Genomic DNA, 17,866 nt, shown 5'->3' on the forward strand with positions numbered 1-17,866 from the left:
GGCAAGAATCAGATGTATGCGTTAAGAGACAAAGCCAGCAATATCATTACTAATATGGATGAGATAGTTCACGTGGGTGAGGAGTTCTATAGAGATTTATACAGTACCAGTGGCACCTCGGCGTTAATGGAAGAGAAATTAGTCCAGAGGAATTCGAAATCCCAAAGGTAACGCCGGAAGAAGTAAAGAAAGCCTTGGGAAATATGCAAAGGCGGAAGGCAGCTGGGGAGGATCAGGTAACAACAGATTTGTTGAAGGATGGTGGACAGATTGTTCTAGAGAAACTGGCTACCCTGTATACGCAATGCCTCATGACCTCGAGCGTACCGGAATCTTGGAAGAACGTTAACATTATCCTAATCCATAAGAAAGGGGACGCCAAAGGCTTGAAAAATTATAGACCGATTAGCTTACTATCCGTTGCCTACAAACTATTTACAAAGGTAATCGCAAATAGAATCAGGAACACCTTCGCCGTCTGTCAAGCAAAGGACCAGGCAGGATTCCGTAAAGGCTACTCAACAATAGATCATATTCACACTATCAATCAGGTGATAGAGAAATGTGCAGAATATAACCAACCCTTATATATAGCTTTCATTGATTACGAGAAAGCGTTTGATTCTGTCGAAACCTCAGCAGTCATAGAGGCATTACGGAATCAGGGTGTAGACGAGCCGTATGTAAAAATAGTGAAAGATATCTATAGCGGCTCCACAGCCACCGTAGTCCTCCATAAAGCAAGCAACAAAATCCCAATAAAGAAAGGCGTCAGGCAGGGAGATACGATATCTTCAATGCTATTCACAGCGTGTTTACAAGAAGTATTCAGAGACCTGGATTGGGAAGAATTGGGGGGAAAGGTAATGGAGAATACCTTAGTAACTTGCGATTCGCTGATGATATTGCCTTGCTGAGTAACTCAGGGGACGAATTGCAATGCCTGCTCACTGACCTGGAGAGGCAAAGCAGAAGAGTGGGTCTAAAAATTAATCTGCAGAAAACTAAAGTAATGCTTAACAGTCTCGGAAGAGAGCAGCAATTTACAATAGGCAGCGAGGCACTGGAAGTCGTAAGGGAATACATCTACTTAGGGCAGGTACTGACGGCGGATCCGGATCATGAGACGGAAATAATCAGAAGAATAAGAATGGGCTGGGGTGCGTTTGGTAGGCATTCTCAGATAATGTACAGCAGGTTGCCATTATCCCTCAAGAGAAAAGTATATAATAGCTGTGTCTTACCAGTACACACCTACGGGGCAGAAACCTGGAGGCTTACGAAAAGGGTTCTACTCAAATTGAAGACGGCGCAACGAGCTATGGAAAGAAGAATGATAGGTGTAACGTTAAGGGATAAGAAAAGAGCAGATTGGGTGAGGGAACAAACGCGAGTTAATGACATCTTAGTTGAAATCAAGAAAAAGAAATGGGCATGGGCAGGACATGTAATGAGGAGGGAAGATAACCGATGGTCATTAAGGGTTACGGACTGGATCCCAAGGGAAGGGAAGCGTAGCAGGGGGCGGCAGAAAGTTAGGGGGGCGGATGAAATTAAGTAGTTTGCAGGCATGGCGTGGCCACAATTAGTACATGACCGGGGTTGTTGGAGAAGTATGGGAGAGGTCTTTGCCCTGCAGTGGGCGTAACCAGGCTGACGATGATGATGACCTAAAGTCGTCTAAACTCATAACAATTAAGCAAAGAAATCCTAATACGAAATGGATTGCGAGTGATATTATTGAGTTATGCTTTCAAAAAGACGAAGCATGGAAAAGGTGCAGAAAAGAACAAGGCAAGAAAAAACACAGAGCGGAATTTCGAACTTTACGAAACGCGGTGACAGCTAAGTTACGCGTGGTGAAAATGAAAATATTTGATGCGCCGATCATCGGAATGCAAAAAGGACGCGAGAAAAACTTGGACTACGGCAAACGAATTAATGGGCAGATCCAAACGAGCTAGCGTCGATGATACCGTAAAAACAAATTTCCCAAATGAGAACATACACATGCTGTGCAATAAATTTATTGAAACTTTTATTGCTGCCGCAGAAAAGCTGAAAAAAAACAGAGAGTGACCAACATTTAGAATACGAGCCGAAACAAACATGCGCGCATTCAGCTTCTCTTCCGACGATGACCTAAGTTGATCTTTGGACGATAATTCAAGCCATGGCAAAGTTCAAACCCCCAGGGTTTGATGAAATCCGCCCTCGGGATTTGTACTTTCACTTTCACAGACTCAAACAAGTACTTTTAAAGATTCTGAACGGAATTTTCAAAACGCTCATAATACCCAAAGAACTAAAAATTTCAATCGTAAGACCTGTCTACAGAAACGGAAAGAGAAGTTATTGGGCAAAGTACAGACCGATAGCGATATTGTCCACTATAGCGCATATAATGGAAAAACATGGGGTATGTGTAATGCAGTCATTCTGCGAAAAGTATTCTCTGAATAACATGGCGCAGTTTAGTTTCACAAAGAATAAAAACACAATTGCTCCGTTAGAAGAATTCTCTGAATATATCAGTACATCAATAGAAAATAATGATGTAGTCTTAGCCCTATATTGAGACTCATCAAAGGCTTTTGACACAGTTGTACATAAGATATTGCTCAACAAGCTAAAGAATCTAGGATTCAGAGGTCACTTCTATCATTTTTTCTAAATTATTTTACTGATCGACTAAAATGCGTTAAACTAGATGATAGCTACAGCAATTTCAAATTAATAAAGTGTGGTGTGACCCAAGGAAGCACGCTAGGGCCAATACTCTTTAATATATGTCTCAGATCTCGGCCTCCTACCACTGAAATCAAACTTTTTCAGTACGCTGATGACACTGCGATAGCGCTACAAATGAGCGACTATTACTCGGAATGTCAAATCTTCCAAAGAGACGTATCAGCAATCGTAGACTGGTTCGCACATAATTCAATTTTCATAAATCATCAAAAAAACTAAACTAATTTGCTTCAGGAATCCGCATAAGGTGCTTTCATTCAACATGAATGTTTTTCTGCACGCTCCACATTGCAACACATGTATTTGTCAACCATTACAGTTTGAGCGCGTGGTTAAGTATTCAGAAATTTTTCGATCAGTATCTAACTTGGTATAACGATGTCATACACGTTTGTGGAAAGCTAAGAGCTGTCGCGACCATGATGTATAGGTAACTGAGTAATACTTGTTGGGGGGCTAGTTGCTGCATGTTTCCAGAAGAGGGTTATAGCGCCGAAAAAACACAACACACAGCAAGCGAGACGGGACAGGCGCAATTGCGCCTGTCCCGTCTCGCTTGCTGTGTGTTATAACCCTCGGCGCTATAACCCTCTTCAGGAGGAATGATGTATAGGGTGCGCGGGAAACGCCTATCAACCGCAATGTTACTATTTATAAGGCATTAGCAGAATCGGTAATTACATAAGGTATAACGTTATATGGTACATGTTCTGACTATAAAAAGCAAGCGATTGATCGCGTAGTCAAACGAATTGTCCATAGCTTAACTTATGGAACCGGACTAAAACAAGCAGACAGAAAAGAAAGGTATAATATTGTAGGAATACTTCCAGTACAGGAGCTATTTAAATATGTGGTTGTAACACGCTAATATTATTCATATTCTTTTAAAATATTGGTAAAAAAGATGTTGCGTTACGAAAAACAGAAAGGTATTTTAAGCCAAGGGTGTTAACAAACTATGGAATGAAAACAAGAAAGTATTATGTATACTTTTAATGAACTTGATGCAACACTGTATGATATCAGTTCAAAAGGTATAATGATGAAAAATGTGAGGAAGTGGTGTTCAACTGTTTATTGTAATATGTGATTTTTTATTGGGATTCTTACGTGACTGGAAAACGTAGCATTTAATCTTTGGTGTTAGAATACTTTACTTTGAAGTTGTATAATTTTGAACGGTAATTGTATGTTTCATATCTCTATTGAAAGCTGCACCACCTGCTGCTTAGTCTTCTAACAAGCACGATGTGCTTAGATTGACCAGCAAACAAGATCTGTCAAAAATGTATTTGAAATAAACCCTGATTTCATTTGATTTGATATGCTTTACGCCATTTAGAGCAACAATTTTTTGGCGCTCTTACAGTCATGTCACACCTACAAGAAGGAATTCTTTGTCCACACCATCCACAAAACATCGTTACGATTACTATTAGTCGTGGCGCTCTTTCGCCATACATGCCTGGCCATTGCACCATAATACACTGTATATCATAATCATAATCATCATCATCATATGGAGGAAGACCGACGCTACTATATCACACCACTCTGCTTTCAATATTTGCGGGCGTGCGGCCGCCTCGCTCGGCGACTCTGTGGCGGCAAAGTTTGGCGGAGCACAACGTTCCCGCGGTCATTCGTGCAGCACGACTCCAGCACTCTTTTAACATGATGAAATAGTCATTTTTTCAAGTTTTTCATATCTCCTTGCTACATATGTGCTAAGTGAATCTACTAGATTTAAAATATTAAAACGAATTCAGAGGACGATTCAGCATCACCTACAACAGCGAAACGCGATAGCTTTCGAAGATCCCTGACTGCTTCTCAGTTTTCCCGGCAACTGCAACTTGTGTAACTGCAATGTTTTCCTTAGTTCTTTTTTTTTAAACAGCGGAGCTCCTTTTTCCAAGTGGAGCCTTCGCCGTCATTCTTCAGGTGTCATGCACGGGGCAGGTTGTGGAGCTCGTGGCTGATATATATATATATATATATATATATATATATATATATATATATATATGCATACATATGTGTGTCACAATAAGATCTTACCTGCATTGAGCCCTAGGGACACGGCGAAGGACTTTCGGCACAGTACACGCTGATGATGCAGCCACACGTGCGGCATAGGTGAAGGGCACACACATTCTTATGATAAATATACGGAGGACGCTTAAGCTTCGCCTTTAAGAGTAGAGCGTGATAGCATTCAAATATCCCTGACTGCTTCTCACGCCTCCCGCCAACTGGAGCGTATACGTAACGTTCACCGGGAAACGCTGGCCCCGAATGCTATGCACAAAGGCGAGCTTTATGGAAGAGACACGGCCTCACCCGTGGGCCGCAATGCTGTAAAGCCCCTTTTCAACGGACTTTACGATGCGGCGGAGGCGAGCGCGAGCTGGAGGTATTACAAGGAACCGGGCTTGCCGTACCGGCGGCCCCCAAACACTTATTGACATAAGTTTTGCACAAACACTAGATAGGCTCCCCCATGGGAGCCCATTGGCGTCGGCCGCCGCCCGGGGCCGCTCGACCAAAGCCTGTTGGGCCGTCAGGTCAGAGCAGCCGAGCAGGGCTGCCTCCGAGTCCTCCCGGGTAGGGTTGCGTAGGGGGGTTAGATTTGGGCTTTTATGACATGCCCACACCATGTTCAAAATGTCTGAGACTTTTCTCCACAGTGCGGGCACTCCCCGTGCAAGCGGGGTTAAAGTATTTTAAGACTGCCGGGCACAGTAGAGTTTTGGTGTGAAGGCGAAGGAGAATGCGCTCCTCCGCCTTTGTGAGGCCCTTACAGGGCTCAGGATAGATGGAATGGCCAGATTGGTAGAGCTGAACGATCTCTTCGAAAGGCGGGATTGGGTTCGGGGTCCGGATCGGTTGGGGACGAGGGTGATGCCCGGAAAGTGAGCGCGCGGTCTACGGCATCGGCCGTCTCGTTTCCCTCGAGGCCCGTGTGAGCCAGAGTCCAGATAACTGCTGGCTCAAAGCACGCGAGAACGCCTGGTCAGGTACAATGACATCACCAAGCACTACCAGCTAGGCAGGCGGTTGCTGCCCCCACCTCACCCCATGCTGAAACGTCGCCAGGCAGTCATCTGGCGACAATTGCAAACACAAACATTCCCCAGTCCGGTGCGATTGCAGCACATTTTCCCCGCGCAATACCCGAATGCTCTTTGCAAATTATGTCAGGACACTAGAGCGACGCTGTCACACATGTTGTGGGAGTGTCGGGTTACATCAGCTACAATGGCAGTAGCTCCGGAGGCTCTTGCGTCGAAGTGGGCCGCCGCTCTGCGCAGCTCCAACCTCAAGACACAAGAGTGGGCTGTCCAGCAAGCCCGAGAGGTGGCGACGAGGCAAGGCCTCGAAGTCCCCTCATGGGAGACCTGAGCCCGGGTCATCAAATTTGCCGGATTCAGAATAAAGTTGTTTCCATCCATCCACTGAGAGGGGGCACCGAGATAGGCGCTGCTTTGCAAGATTTTGTAGGCAAGGCACGCTATGTACTCCTGCTCAATATTGCGGCAGGCACCCCTCGAGTCGGTGATGATGACCCGCGAGTGCTGATGTACGGCGGCTAGCGCGGCGCAACCACCTTCGCGTGTGTAATGGTGTGTGCACGGAAAGTCAGCCCGTTTACTGCAGTGTTTTGGTGCATGACTGCGGCGGTGTACCAAACCCCATAGTACGGGCCGGAGGCGTCCACGTAGAAGACTCCGTGTTTGTGTCCGTGGTGGCGAGCCCAGGCTCCGCCCGCGCGAGGCGTATGCCACTATGGTCCTCTCGTGTCATGTTGTCCGGAAGAGGGCGCACGTGCAGGGCATACCTCCTTCACTCGTATAGACCGTTGACCATTACTTCGGCAATGTACAGGCTAGAAATGCAAGCAATCAAATTATAGCTTCAAACTTGGGCATAGAATAATGGCATTTTGGGAGAACTTCAGAATGGCTTCAGAATAGGTAGCCGTTTAGATGATAACTTATTTGTTCTTACTCAGTGTATCGAAATATCAAAAGTAGAAAGCAGACCGTTATATGCGGCATTTTTAGACATTACAGGAGCCTATGGCAACGTAGACCGCAACATCTTGTGGGATATTCTGAAAGAGGAAGGCTTAGGGGACGATTGTCTACAGCTTTTAAGAGATTTATTTATGATATACCGTTTGCGTTGAATGGGAAGGGATGAGAAGCGAGGAGAAAGTTCATGTCCACAAGGGACTGAGACAGGGGTGTCCTTTATGCCCGCAGCTGTTTATGATGTACATGGTGGGGATGGAGAGGGCGCTAGAAGGAAGTAAAATCGGCTTTAAACTCTCGTACAAACAGGCGGATACAGTAGTTGAGCAGCAGCTCCGAGGTTAATTTTATGCGGATGACATTCTGTTCCTAGCTAACAAGCGAAGTGATTTGCAACGTCTGGCTAATGTCTGTGGACAGGAAGGCAACAATTTAGGTTTCAAATTTAGTGTTAGAAAATCAGGTGTTATAGTATTCAATGAAAACAGTGAACAGACAGTGGAGATAAAGGGCCAGGAAATACGTCGTGTAACAGAATATAAATACCTTGGTATATGGATAAACGAGGGCAATAGGTATATGGAAACACAGGAAAAAACAATAACAGTGAAGGGGAAGAGGAATTAGTCCAGAGGAATTCGAAATCCCAAAGGTAACGCCGGAAGAAGTAAAGAAAGCCTTGGGAGATATGCAAAGGGGGAAGGCAGCTGGGGAGGATCAGGTAACAACAGATTTGTTGAAGGATGGTGGACAGATTGGTCTAGAGAAACTGGCCACCCTGTATGCGCAATGCCTCATGACCTCGAGCGTACCGGAATCTTGGAAGAACGCTAACATAATCCTAATCCATAAGAAAGGGGACGCCGAAGACTTGAAAAATTATAGACCGATCAACTTACTATCCGTTGCCTACAAACTATTTACTAAGGTAATAGCAAATAGAATCAGGAACACCTTAGACTTCTGTCAAGCAAAGGACCAGGCAGGATTCCGTAAAGGCTACTCAACAATAGATCATATTCACAATATCAATCAGGTGATAGAGAAATGTGCGAAATATAACCAACCCTTATATATAGCTTTCATTGATTACGAGAAAGCGTTTGATTCTGTCGAAACCTCAGCAGTCATAGAGGCATTACGGAATCAGGGTGTAGACGAGCCGTATGTAAAAATACTGAAAGATATCTATAGCGGCTCCACAGCCACCGTAATCCTCCATAAAGCAAGCAACAAAATCCCAATAATGAAAGGCGTCAGGCAGGGAGATACGATATCTCCAATGCTATTCACAGCGTGTTTACAGGAGGTATTCAGAGACCTGGATTGGGAAGAATTGGGGATAAAAGTTAATGGAAAATACCGTAGTAACTTGCGATTCGCTGATGATATTGCCTTGCTTAGTTACTCAGGGCACCAATTGCAATGCAGGCTCACTGACCTGGAAAGGCAAAGCAGAAGAGTGGGTCTAAAAATTAATCTGCAGAAAACTAAAGTAATGCTTAACAGTCTCGGAAGAGAACAGCAATTTACAATAGGCAGCGAGGCACTGGAAGTAGTAAGCGAGTAGATCTACTTAGGGCAGGTAGTGACGGCGGATCCGGATCATGAGACGGAAATAATCAGAACAATAAGAATGGGCTGGGGTGCGTTTGGCAGGCATTCTCAGATCATCAACAGCAGGTTGCCAGTATCCCTCAAGAAAAAAGTATATAATGGCTGTGTCTTACCAGTGCTCACCTACGGGGCAGAAACCTGGAGGCTTACGAAAAGGGTTCTACTCAAATTGAAGACGGCGCAACGAGCTATGGAAAGAAGAATGATAGGTGTAACGTTAAGGGATAAGAAAAGAGCAGCTTGGGTGAGGGAACAAACGCGAGGTAATGACATCTTAGTTGAAATCAAGAAAAAGAAATGGGCATGGGCAGGACATGTAATGAGGAGGGAAGATAACCGATGGTCATTAAGGGTTACGGACAGGATCCCAAGGAAAGGGAAGCGTAGCAGGGGGCGGCAGAAAGTTAGGTGGGCGGATGAGATTAAGAAGTTTGCAGGCATGGCATGGCCACAATTAGTACATGACCGGGATTGTTGGAGAAGCATGGGAGAGGCCTTTACCCTGCAGTGGGCGTAACCAGGCTGATGATGATGATGATGAAGCACAGAGCACTATGGGGATACAATAGGTACGAGGTCCTCCGAGGTATGTGGAAAGGTGTAATGGTTCGAGGAATTACATTTGGAAATGCGGTTGTCTCCTTTAAATCAGGGGTACAATCAGGATTCGATGGGAACCAAAGGTCAGTGGGTCGCCTCGCATTGGGCGCTCACGCGAAGACTACAAATGAGGCTGTGCAGGGTGATAGGGGCTGGACTAGATTTGAAGTGACGGAAGCTCGCAGTAAAATTTAGTATGAAGAACGCCTGAGGAATATGGAAGAAATAATTGGGCTGGGAGAGTGTTCAGGTATCTGTACAGGAAAAACATTGATTCTCAGTGGAGGAAAAGAACTAGAAAGCTTACCAGCAAGTATGTGGCCTGTAGGGTGGGCAACACAGCAACAAAGACGGTCAAGCGGAAAGTCAGAGAGACTGAAATGATCTCATGGGTGGGGGCAATGGAAAGGAAACCTGCCATGAGTAACTACTTTAGAGGAAAAAAACGAAATCAGGAAAGAAACAATTTATGATAACTCAAAGTGAAGCTAATCACTTTTCGAAGCGAGATCGGTATTCCTTAGAACCTATAAGCGAGATATAAGAAGGAACAAGAAGCATGTGCTTGCTGCTGTCAAGCTAGGGAAACTATGGAGCATGCTTTATTAGAATGTGAAGACGTCTGCCCAGCAGGCGATTTAGGCACCACTGGCCTCCTTAAGCCATAGGATTCAGCGGGAGCAGTGGAAAAGTAAACATGTCCACATAGGCATTAGTAAGAGGCGATTGGAGGATTGGTGGACGAAAAGTAGAGAAACGACAACATACGGAGACGTACAAAAGCACAGTTAGCAATAGGGGATCAGAAAATTCGGCTGTGGGAGTTTATAGTGTTCATTTTTTATTTTTTGTTGCTTAACTTAGGTAGGACGTTATGCAGTATAATAGCAAGAGCTTGGTAGCGCAACCCACCGCCCCATTCCAAAGGGGACGCTCATAACATCCATCCATCCATCCATGCTTCCATCCATCCATCCATCCTCCACTGTAATGGGATATGTACGCGCGTTTCCATATGTATTGAATGATGGATGTGTAGTCGGGCAAGGAGGTGGCGACCCGATGGCATTTTAGAGAGTTTCGTGCATTGGTTCATCAAGTGTGCCTCTCGCAGCTCCTTAAAGGTGTTCACCATCCCCAGACCCGGGAGGCGCTGGTTGGAGATACTGACCGGGAGGTCAAGGGCGCGCTTGTAGATCTTACAGATAATTATCTTGAGTGCATTCTCGTTAAATTTGCGTAGGTGGAGGTATGGAGCCGACTATAGGACTCGACTGGTTACAAATGCGTGCGCCAGCCGCAAGGCGTCTTTGCATCGTAGCCTCCCGCGCTTTTTCGAAACCCGGCGGACCATGCGGCCCACCTAGACCCCAACCTTACACAATTTGACCAATGCACTGTCAGCTCTGCGATTTTTGTGAATACAGAGCCCCAGTACCCGTATCTCGTCGTGTTCGGCTTTGGTTCCAGTGTTAAGGTAGAGGTCGGTTTTGGTGGTGCCTTTTGGTAAGGCGCGTATGTGCACAAATTCAGATTTGGACGGGGATCACTGAAGGCCGCATCGACGGGCATAGTTGTCTACGATGTCCACCGCTTGCTGCAGGTTAGTCTCGATTTCTCCTGCCTTGCCGTGTTTAGCCCAGATGGTGATGTCGTCGGCATACAGCGCGTACTGGATGCCGTCGACCCTCGCCAGCTGAGCGGGAAGACTGATCATTGCCAAATTGCATTGTAGGGGCGAGAGGACCACTCCCTGCGGGGTACCTCGCGTGCCTAATTGGTATGGGCCGTGTTCGCTGTCCTGAATCCGAATGTACGATTTTCGGTCAGTGAGAAATTGCCTAAGGTGGTTAAAGGTGTTTTGGCCGCAATCTGTTTGGGAAAGGTGTGTTAGAATAATTTCGTGGGTCACATTGTCGAAGGCCCCCTTCAAATCCAAAGTGAGTACTACTTTGTCATTCAGAGGATATTCGATCGGGCCGAGAACTTCACGGTGAACTTGAAGCAAGACATCCTGTGCGGACCGGTGTGGGCGGAACATGGTGTCTGCGAAAACATTTTTGTTCTCCAGAAACTCAGACAGCCTGTCGCGCGCCATCGTCGCCATTAATTTTCCCACTCAAGAAGTAAGGGAGATGGGGCGGAGGTTGTCTATGTTGATGGCTTTACCAGCTTTGGGAATGGAGGTGACCAGAGCGGTCTCCCAATCAATTGGGAGGGGTGTTTCCCCGATCCAAAGGGAGTTGATGTAAGTGAGGAGTGTAGAGTAGGCAGAGTCTGGAAGGTTGGCAAGTAATTTAACTGTGATTTTGTTCCGTCCCGGTGCCGTTCCTCGCTTCATATTTGCTAGGCCCGCCTTCAGGTCGTGTAGCTGGAACGGTTGGTCCATTTCCGCGTTCTCGGAACCTGCATACGAGTACGCGGGCCCTCGGGGGTCCTGCTGAGTACAGAGGTATTGATCTCGGAGTTGCCATGTCAATTTTGAAGTGTTTCCATTGAAGCTGTGAATGGCTCGTTGCAAATATTTTTGTGTTTCTGCTCGAGTTTGGGTGTGGTCAATTAGGATTAGAGGAGGCGCCACGCAGTCCGGCTGGACATTTGTCGCGCGGCCGTGTTGCGTCGGTCCACCCAGTTAGAGTCAGCGAGTTGGGCCACGTACTCTGCCGCTCGTTGGGTGAACTCGGCGATGCGAGTTTTGAGTTTCCGACTGTGTTTTTGCCGGCGACATCGGCAGACGAGGCTGTGCCGGGCCTTCCAGAGGTAAAGGAGGTGGTTCTCGACCTCCGGAGTCGCCTCTGAGAGTTGAATTTGGGTTTCCGTAGATCGAAGGGCGGAGACCAATTGCTGGAACCAGACATGGTTCTCTTGCTCCTGAATAGGGGTCGAGTTCATTCATTCATTCATTCATTCATTCTTTATTTACATCATATTTTACAAAATACATAAGCCTTACTGTTCGTGCTGTTCGTGCTAAGCCTTACTGACGGTTCGTGTATGTTTCGCGGAATTTGGTGCGATCGGGCAATTTTGCTATGCGAAAGGTCTTGCCAGTGGATGGGTGCGAATAGTTGTATTGAGTATGCAGTGGTCGTTACGGACGGTTTCCTCGGTGTTGATCCAGCCTACATATTGAATGTTTTTGGTGAGGGTAAGGTCAGGACATGTGTCCCGGGTCACGGAGTTACCCACGCGAGCTGGGTGGGCAGGGTCGTTGTGGAGAGTAAGGCCCAGCGTGAACATAAGTTCTGCCAGCTTACGTCCACGTTTCTCTTCAGGCGCATATCCCCAAACTGTGCTGGGAGCGGTGAAATTGCCCACGATCACTAGGAGATCCCTGCCTGCAGCCTTTAAGGCGCTGTTAAAAAGGTCTACGAAAGTGATGTTGGCTTGTCTAGGGGAACAATAAATGTTGAAAACGTGTAGTGGTGGGTGCTGTTTTCGTAGCGGAAGGAGGGTCACCATCACGTCCGAGAATTCTGTTTCGAGGTGAAGGTCAACGAAGTTGGCCGTGTAATTTTTATGCACGCAGACACAGGAGAGGGGGTCCTGCTGAAACGTAGTGTAATTTGTAAGTGTGGCGTTGCTCCCTGGCTCTTGGAGGGCTACCACAGCAGGAAGGTGCTCCAATGTTGTGAGGAAAAATCGTAGGATAGCCCGCTTAGCGTGAGCCTTGAAACCTCGGCAGTTCCACTGGGGAATTAGTATGGGGATGGCCAATTTGGATCGGGGAATTTCCTGAGTTTTGGGGTGCCCGCCATGATCGTTAAGATTGTTAGGGGGTTGCAAAGACGATGCTTCAGCGCCAGCACTCACGGGGATGGGAGCATGCTCCATTCCTGATAGCGAGCAACTGTCCTCATCATCGAAATCGAGTTGTCGTCAAAACATTTTTTGGTACTGGCCGGACACGTCTTTAATTGGACCGGCTCACCGGGTGGTGCGAGAGGTTTGCGCGATTTGTTGAGTTATGAGAAAGGGAATGGTCTCTGTAAATTTGGCGATCGCGACATTCATGGCCGCGGAGATCTGTGTTTCAAGAGCACTAACCCGGCTGCCCATACGGGCCTCGAGGGCGTTGATCCGGGCATTCATACGGGCCTCTAGAGCAGCTACCGCGCTTGGTGCCTCTGCCGGTGCTTCTGCCTGACTTTCCGTTACTTCTACTGCGGGGGTAGAGAGGGGTTGCGTCAATTTTGCTTCGAGTGGTGTAATTTTATTGAGCAGGATCTAATTTTGCGCCTGGAGAGCCGCGATCAGGAGGAGTAGAGGGAGGGGAGGAGGAAGCAGCCCTACCCGCGCCGCTCACCTGTTATCCGTTTTTCACGGCGTTGGCCCAGGCCCCGGCCTCGTCGTGTGGTGGCGGTGGAGTTGTCGGCTGCTTTCCGGCTCCTCCGGCAGGGCGAGCTTGCTTGTCGGTCTTGGTAAGGTCCCGGCGCGGTGATTCACCGGGAAGCTGAAGATGGCAGCGTTTTTTCTTTGCCGCCATTTTAATCTTGACGCCCTTTTGGGTGGCCATCTTGGTGTTCCGGAACCTTGCAGTACACTCGCGGGAGTTTGGGACGTGCCCACCACTGCACACTGAACACTTGGGCACGCATTCGTGAGGGGTGAAATCAGTTGCCCGAACAGGCCGTAGGTGTCCTGTCTCAGGTTTGAGGATGTCTCCATCCTATGGCCGAGGACACCGCACTTGCCGCTGGCCAGGATTGTACGGTAGTAGGTTTGGACGGGCACCACCATGTTGTCGTAGAGAACAAAACGCGGTTTGTCCTTTCCGGCAAAGGTAACACGCGCTTTGTTCGATGTGCCAAATTTGCTCACCTCAACAATGGCGCCTGCTCTCCAACGCACCTTTTCCTGAAGTGTCTCCGTCGTGTCTGAGTTGCAAACCACGATGACACCGTGGCAAACGTCTCCGCCATCTTTCTGTAGGTATCTGTGGGGCGGGACCGCTACGCGTTCGGTGTCGACAGAAAAATCCCCGATCACACGGTCTGCCGTCGCGAGGTCCGAGGTGTGGATCACAGATTTTGTTCTCCCTAAAGGAGAAATGATGTGGGCTCCGCTCGCTCAGACACGAGGTAAGCCGTGAAAGAGGTCCCGTAGTGATTGTCGGAGAAGGCTTCGTGCAATCAGATATGCTCACATGGCTTTACAACAATGACGCAGTCATCCGGGTGGGGTTTTACTAGCGGACGAGGCTTCCACTTCGTGAACACCTTGCCCTTGTTTCCCGCAGATTGCGAGGCAGGAGGCTGCGTCTTGCCGGCCGGGATGCCGGAGGCCGGGGCGGCGGCGGGTGCCTCCATCATGGCTTTCTCTTGAATGCGGCGAGCAGCCGCGTCGAGGAGAGCCTGACTTCGAATATTCGAAGGAATCGCAGAATTTGGCTCCTCGGCCATCGGAACCGTCGTCCAGGACATCGCGTCCGGGTCGTAGTCACGCTGGGTTAGCGTAGAGGCGGCGACGTTGCTTCGGGGAGCAGTCTCCACACCACAGGGCATCGGTGACGCCCACGGGGGGGGGGGGTGAAAAACCGCTTTAATATTTCCAAAAATCGGCCCACCTATGTGAAATTGATGTTCACGTGCGCCGGATGAATTGCTTGATCAGATGGTAAAAAATTTGGTGGGGTACCGTGAAGTTATCCGTGGCACCGGCCGAGAATTGGCGGAGCCGATGCGCAGCACGTCTGAAGCGAACGCTCCCCGGGCGCGTCTCCTAGCCATCGCGCCGGCACGCGCAATATGGCGGGCGCTGCGGCCGGTCTGTGAAGGCCGCGGCCAGCTTTTGTTTGTGAAGGTTTTTTAGTTTTCGCGTAACATAACTACGTTTTCTCATAGACTAAAATTACAATTCTAGAGCTATCACGTATGTAGCCTATGTGCAATCGTAGTTTACGATTTTTCTACGTACTTTAGCTTGAGAAATCCAATTAGTTCAGTCAATTTCTTGCGTCACGTTGAACGCCTGCGTATATGGGGTTCGAAAATTTCGTCATCGAAGGGACGGCCTACGCCAAACGCTGGGCGCTAGCGTGGCACCGGATTTCCTGCGACACGAGCTCCTGAACGCTTTTGCGTTAACACATAGGCCGAAGAAGTGCACAGTAAATGTCGGCGCTACGCCAAACGCTCGACGCTGGCATCGTGCCGGATTTGCAGCGACACGGGCTCCGTAACGCTTTTGCGTTAACACAGAGGCCGAACAAGTGCACAGTAAATGTCGGAGCTCGCGCGAGACCGGCAGCACCGACGTCGTGCAAATCCCGAGTTTCGAGAGCGAGAAGCGCAAGCAAAGCGCCAGCGGAGGGCAGGCGCTAGCGCGGAGGATTGTAGACGGAAAGCGCAAGCCAAGCAATCGGTGCAGGCAAGCCTACCTCTCTTTCAAGAGAAGGCAACCGAAGCCGAACGCCAGCCGAGGCAAGGTTATCCCCAACTTCGAGAGTAGGAGGCCGAGCAGAGACGTCGACGCAGAGAGATTCCTCCCACGGAGGGTGCCGATGGACGGTTCAAGAGAGAATTCGTCAGCCACGAGTTCGACCACAGTTGGAACGTGTATCTGCATTGCGTGACTGTGCTTTGATCACGACGTCATGCAATGGAAGAGTGTGCGCAAACGGGAACCAAAGCTCGAATCTAGCAAAACAACGACAACGAGACAAGACTCATAAAAATCGTTCTATGAACGATTTCTAATTGGACGAACGACCACCAGCTTTTCTATATTGACAGATTTCACTGCGTGGAACTGGCTTTAGATTTTTTTCATGGGGATGGAAGGAACCGAGCGAGTCGCGCTGTGCCACCAAGACAGATCTCAAACGGGAACTGGAAAAGGGGTTTGTTCGCGCTTGCGCGGAAGTGAAATATGTTTTCTCGTATATTCAAATTGCGATGCAACGCTACCATATCTTTAGGTTGCGTGTAAGTCATACTTTACAAATTTTCTGTCGCATCTTACATTGAGAAATTCAACACTTCAGTACCACATATGTGCCGCGCGGAGGGTCTGCGTGGTTCGGGACGCTTCTCTTGGCAGCGGAGGCCGACGCAAACACCGACGCCAACGCAGTATTTTCTGCGACACGGGGCACTTAACGCTATCGCGGTAATCTTTTCAGCGTGTTGAATTAACACGCACCCATCACCAACAGCAAGTCTTTCCTTGCTGTTCGGTGTATACAAATGCGCAAAAATTCATTTGTGCATTCGTTTTTAAGTATAGCCTAGCTTGATGAAAAATAAATTACCGTAGTAGAAATTATTTCTTATTCTTCGAAAATATACCTTTTTTGTAAAGCTTTACAAGCAATGAAACAGTTATAAGCGAAAAACAGTTTTCAGAAATTAGCCTAGATCTCTACAGCCACAGTCACAGCGGCAACGAAACTTTTCCCACCCAGGAGCAGATGTTCAAGTTCCTTGAGTTCGGCCTCAAGGGCGAGAAGACGATCGAGGTGGCACTGTCTTCCACGCTGTCTTTCGTGATGTTTGAAATGAAAAATGCCGTAAAGGGACCCGTCAAATTCGGCGAGAAGTGCGTGAGGAGTGAGCTGCTATTCTTCCACGAGTACTGCTTCGAAAAGCTCGCCAATGAGCAGGAGGACGTCGACACCATGACCGCGCTCGGCTTCGTTGGAACCGCCCTGTTCAGCTTCGAGACGCCGAAGACAATCGAAATGAAGGCGAGTGTGCAATCAGTTTTGCTGCGATTCGGAATAACATTCGTTGTCACAAAGCACAAGTGTATAGCTGTAGAGATTTGACGACTTGGTCGTCTTTGCTCAAATAAGAACAGTGCACTAAACGGTTGGAATGATAACTTAGGACGTGGACTGCAAGCTCAAGGAAATGAAAATCGCTCGTCACCAATGCATTGGTGCGTATTTAGGCCCGCACTGATTCTGCTATGATTTCGCACTTCAGACAGGGGCGATACGAACTAGAGCGTCTCTCCTAAATGTCGCTTACGCTGCCATGCGCTCTGCACACTGGCAGAACGTCAAATACGACCGAGGTGATCAATAATAAACGAGTCATAAAAATACAAAAATATCTAGGCGCAGGTGGTGCTCATCCTGCATTTTGCAGCAGTATCATTGATTACGTTTAGGTATTCTCAATAAGAACCTTAATCCCAAATGGTTATTTCTAAAAGGCAAGAGTTTGGGTGAATGAATTGAACCTCATTATTCACCTTAAGGCATGAGGACCGAGTCGAAAAAGTAAAGCACATGCGCTGAACATGAGCTCCTGTCGCGCGTGTCAAACTGACTTCAAAGTAAACAAGAAAATAAAAATTGTTGGTGTGCCTTAAAGCTGTTTCAGCATGAAATGCTTTTAGCTCCCGTTGTCGGTGACATTCAAGTAACCTTGAGGCAAAAGCCAGAGTCGTTATCCGGGCAGCGAAACGAGAACAGCTGAGCAAGTTGCGAGAATAAAACAAGGTCCCCGCCCTTTGTACAGGACCGCATTACATACGCTAGTTATTTCCCAAACAGGTTACAAAAAAAATATTGCTTTCGAGTCATTCCTAATGTTAGTTCACAGTGTCGTTCAAGCGGTAACTTCTAGTGCACTGGAGTTTTGTTTGTCATTCCCAATAGCGAAGTTCAAAAGTCAGGTACAGGGCAACATAGAATTCAATTCTGGAAAACGCAATTTGCGGCGGTATACTGCGCTCGCCGAGCTGTGGCGTGGCGTGGCGCCGGAAGCGTTGGATGCGCTGTGTTGCCCAAGGATGTTTGAAAGCTTCCTTGGCTTTGCCTTCATGAAGGAAAGAAAAAGTTAGGAGTGATTAATACGTCACGCGGCCAGCCTTGGCAAGCAAACGCTCCGTGGATGCGCGCCCTTTGC

General features: G+C 47.8%; 1 protein-coding gene across 1 annotated transcript in view; it reads left to right on the forward strand.

Moving 5' to 3' along the window:
• Positions 1-16,776, forward strand: part of LOC142558267 (uncharacterized) — a 208,114-nt gene extending 191,338 nt beyond the window's left edge. The window contains exon 6 of the mRNA XM_075670423.1: positions 16,414-16,776. Within this exon, the coding sequence (XP_075526538.1) occupies positions 16,414-16,776 (363 nt within the window). The remainder of the gene's footprint in view (positions 1-16,413) is intronic.
• The last annotated feature ends 1,090 nt before the right edge of the window (positions 16,777-17,866 follow it).

The sequence above is a fragment of the Dermacentor variabilis genome, chromosome 9, assembly GCF_050947875.1.
Source record: "Dermacentor variabilis isolate Ectoservices chromosome 9, ASM5094787v1, whole genome shotgun sequence".
NCBI classification, from domain to species: domain Eukaryota; kingdom Metazoa; phylum Arthropoda; class Arachnida; order Ixodida; family Ixodidae; genus Dermacentor; species Dermacentor variabilis.